This window comes from Aplysia californica, unplaced genomic scaffold (genome assembly GCF_000002075.1).
Source record: "Aplysia californica isolate F4 #8 unplaced genomic scaffold, AplCal3.0 scaffold00593, whole genome shotgun sequence".
Classification (NCBI taxonomy): Eukaryota; Metazoa; Mollusca; class Gastropoda; order Aplysiida; family Aplysiidae; genus Aplysia; species Aplysia californica.
The window spans coordinates 25,465-28,276 of record NW_004797863.1 but is presented as its reverse complement, the minus strand read 5'-3'; the positions used below and the strand labels follow the sequence as shown (position 1 = coordinate 28,276).

The window sequence follows — 2,812 nt, the reverse complement described above, 5'->3', positions numbered from 1 at the left end:
TTTAGGAGACACCCATCTCCATAGACAGAGAGAGAGAGAGAGAGAGACAGACAGAGAGAGAGACAGAGAGAGAGAGAGAGAGAGATGAGGGAGACAAGGAAAGATAAATAGAGGGGTGAAAGAGAAAGCGAGAAACGGTTACGGGTATATGTGGCAAATTGGTTCGAGAGGGTAAGAATGTGTTCTTGCTACTAATAGTAGTTTGAATATGTTCATGCTATTTCAATAGAGTGAAAAGTAGGCTATATGTGTAAGTTCTTTAAAGACACTTCAGGCAAAGGCTGAAGCAGTCCGCCTCTTATATGTTCTAAATGGTGGTCATGGGGGCATAAAACAACTACGATTACAATATACATGTAATTATATAATATTTTTAAATAAGAAAATTGAGGGAAATTTCCACACTGAGTCCTAAGGGATAGAGGTTACTTTTCGTCTTTCTACTTTTCTACTGGCGTCTGCGGTATATCGGTTAGGCGCTTCACTGTCTCAAGCAGTAGACTTGAGTTCCATTCCTATGTAGGGAGAATTTGTATTGAGTATCTATGCCCGAAAGCTTTGACGTTGTTCGTGTCTCTGCTCGAGTTGGTCCTGACACGTAGGATCGAAGCAGCCTTCTTCACTACTCATCTAAATAGTGTCGATGAAGGCATAAATCTTCAACAATTTTACTTTTTTTTTCTTTCGATCCCCACTCACATCCCGCTTTTTTCTCTCCCCTTTCCTTCCCCAGACTGCCACGGCTACTATCAACGGGGATTCATGAAGTCTGATGTATACGTCATCCACCCTAACCTGGTGACGCAATCAGTTCGTGCGTTCTGCGTCATGGAAATGTGGGAGCCGGAAGTAAGCAACGACCCACCTTCTGCATTGAACATTGCACGAGGTGACGTCACGCAAAGGCAAGGGCGTAGCAGCAACAAGGACGATGACGAGCGATCCAACAGAGACGACAACGACGATGAAGATGACGAGGATGGCAACAACAAAGAAAGAGGTGCTGGTGTGGGCAGAGGCAGCAGGAGAGACTACGCCGCCGAGGTATTCGCCTACGACCAAAGCTACGTCGGCGGCTGGACCGTAATACAGCGGCGCGACGCGGGGCGCGTCAACTTCACGCGCTCGTTCGCGGAATACGAACGCGGGTTCGGAGACCCTGCAGGCGAGCACTGGCTCGGAAACGAAGTCATTCACCTTCTCACCCTCCAGGATGACTGCGAGCTGCGTGTGCTCATGCGTGACGTGTTCTCCGGCGTCTGGGAGGCGCGTTACTCCAAGTTCAAGGTCGCCTCAAAGGCGGATAACTACCGGCTGCACGTGGGCGGTTACCATGGCAACGCCAGCGACGGTCTGAGCTACTCGGACAAAATGGCGTTCAGCGCCGTGGACGCTGATAACGACGCCAGTTCGTCGCACTGCGCGCTGTATAACGGCGGCGCTTGGTGGTACAGCCACTGTCATGTGAGCAATCTCAACGGACCCTTCGATGTCGGGATGGTGTGGTTTAACCGCGCCTGGCAGGATTGGCTGCAGATGAAGACAACGGTTATGATGATCCGGCCCCGTCACCACAGCCTGGACGCTTTCAGTGTACCCGAACCAGCGGAAACTTGAGAAGCAGCGACTTTACAGGTGTAGCCGTTACGCGCTTTGTTGTCGCTAGCTAAAGACGCGAGTTCCATTTCAGAAGTGGGAAGAATGTTTTATCGAGCACAGGTGTCTCTGTCTGTTCTGTCTGCTGGGACATTTTATCGCCCTCAGCTCGCGTTGGCCATGACAGGCAGGGTCGAAGCATCTCGCCCCCTAAATGTTCTTAATTAATGGTGTCGATGTGGGTGTATTAAAACAAAAGATTATTTGAGCTACTTTGTATTAGATTATTCTTTAGAAACTTGTAAGACATTTCCACTCTGACCCCACAAGGAACAGATGTTACTGTCTATCCATTCTTTATCGCAAGTTTGTGGGCTGGTTCGTTCAACTTTGGTTTCGAACCGGATCACTCAGAAAACGTTTGTCTCTGACTTCACACCCCTACCATCCAGGAAACGAGCTTATAAATATAGCAGACTGGAAGTGAAGTCCGGCCGGGTTGTTTCGCAACCTGCAATGACTTAACACACGTGTAAAGTGCAACGTTCAAATTCTCTTGCTTCAACATACTTCTGGAGAAGTGACTTCGTGGGAACCTAAAGAGGACGCCATTATTCAACTTTATCACGCCATTCTTGCCCTGTGTACTAGGGTTACTTCCTCTTAGTTCTTTCTATTGGAAAAAGATACTGAAAATATGTCATAATAATATAAGAACGGTAAGAAGTTGGATGAGATCGTTGTGATTTTCGAACAATGGGAGATGGTTGATATCAACTGTTTTAATGGAGGATTCAAAGAAGTGTGCTCAAGAACACATAAAACAATTTGAATGAATAGAAGTGTACCACGGTGTTTGTTCAGGAAAAGAGAGGCATTGGGTAGAGTAAGAGAAGGTGTACAGAGTGACAGAAGAGATGAAGCCTCTTTGCCTCCACCCCTCTCCCCCCCTTCCACAAGAAGATTTGGTGACTTTAAAAAGTGTTATAACTTTCTGTCTCCCAGAGGCAGTTGTACCTTGAAGGAGTACCCGATCAAACTGATTTTCGTTTACGACTACGAGCATTTATAATATAATAATATTTCATATGTCTACTGGAATATACGTTGAGGCAGAGCGAACTATTGCCGTCATCCCCTGCACACACACAAACACACACACACACACACACACTCACACACACACACACACACACACACACACACACACACACAG

The 2,812-nt window shown here is 47.0% G+C and overlaps 2 protein-coding genes across 2 annotated transcripts in view; one reads left to right on the top strand and one right to left on the bottom strand.

Moving 5' to 3' along the window:
* LOC101856533 (TBC1 domain family member 2B) overlaps positions 1–2,812 on the bottom strand; it is a gene marked incomplete at its 5' end in the record, with an annotated part of 54,335 nt that overhangs the window by 44,641 nt on the left and 6,882 nt on the right.
* Positions 732–2,800, top strand: LOC106012982 (angiopoietin-1; the record flags this gene model as incomplete). Its single annotated transcript, XM_013087489.1, is given in 1 exon segment — positions 732–2,800. A coding segment is annotated over 1 exon segment (886 nt), but the record flags the coding sequence as incomplete, so codon positions are not given.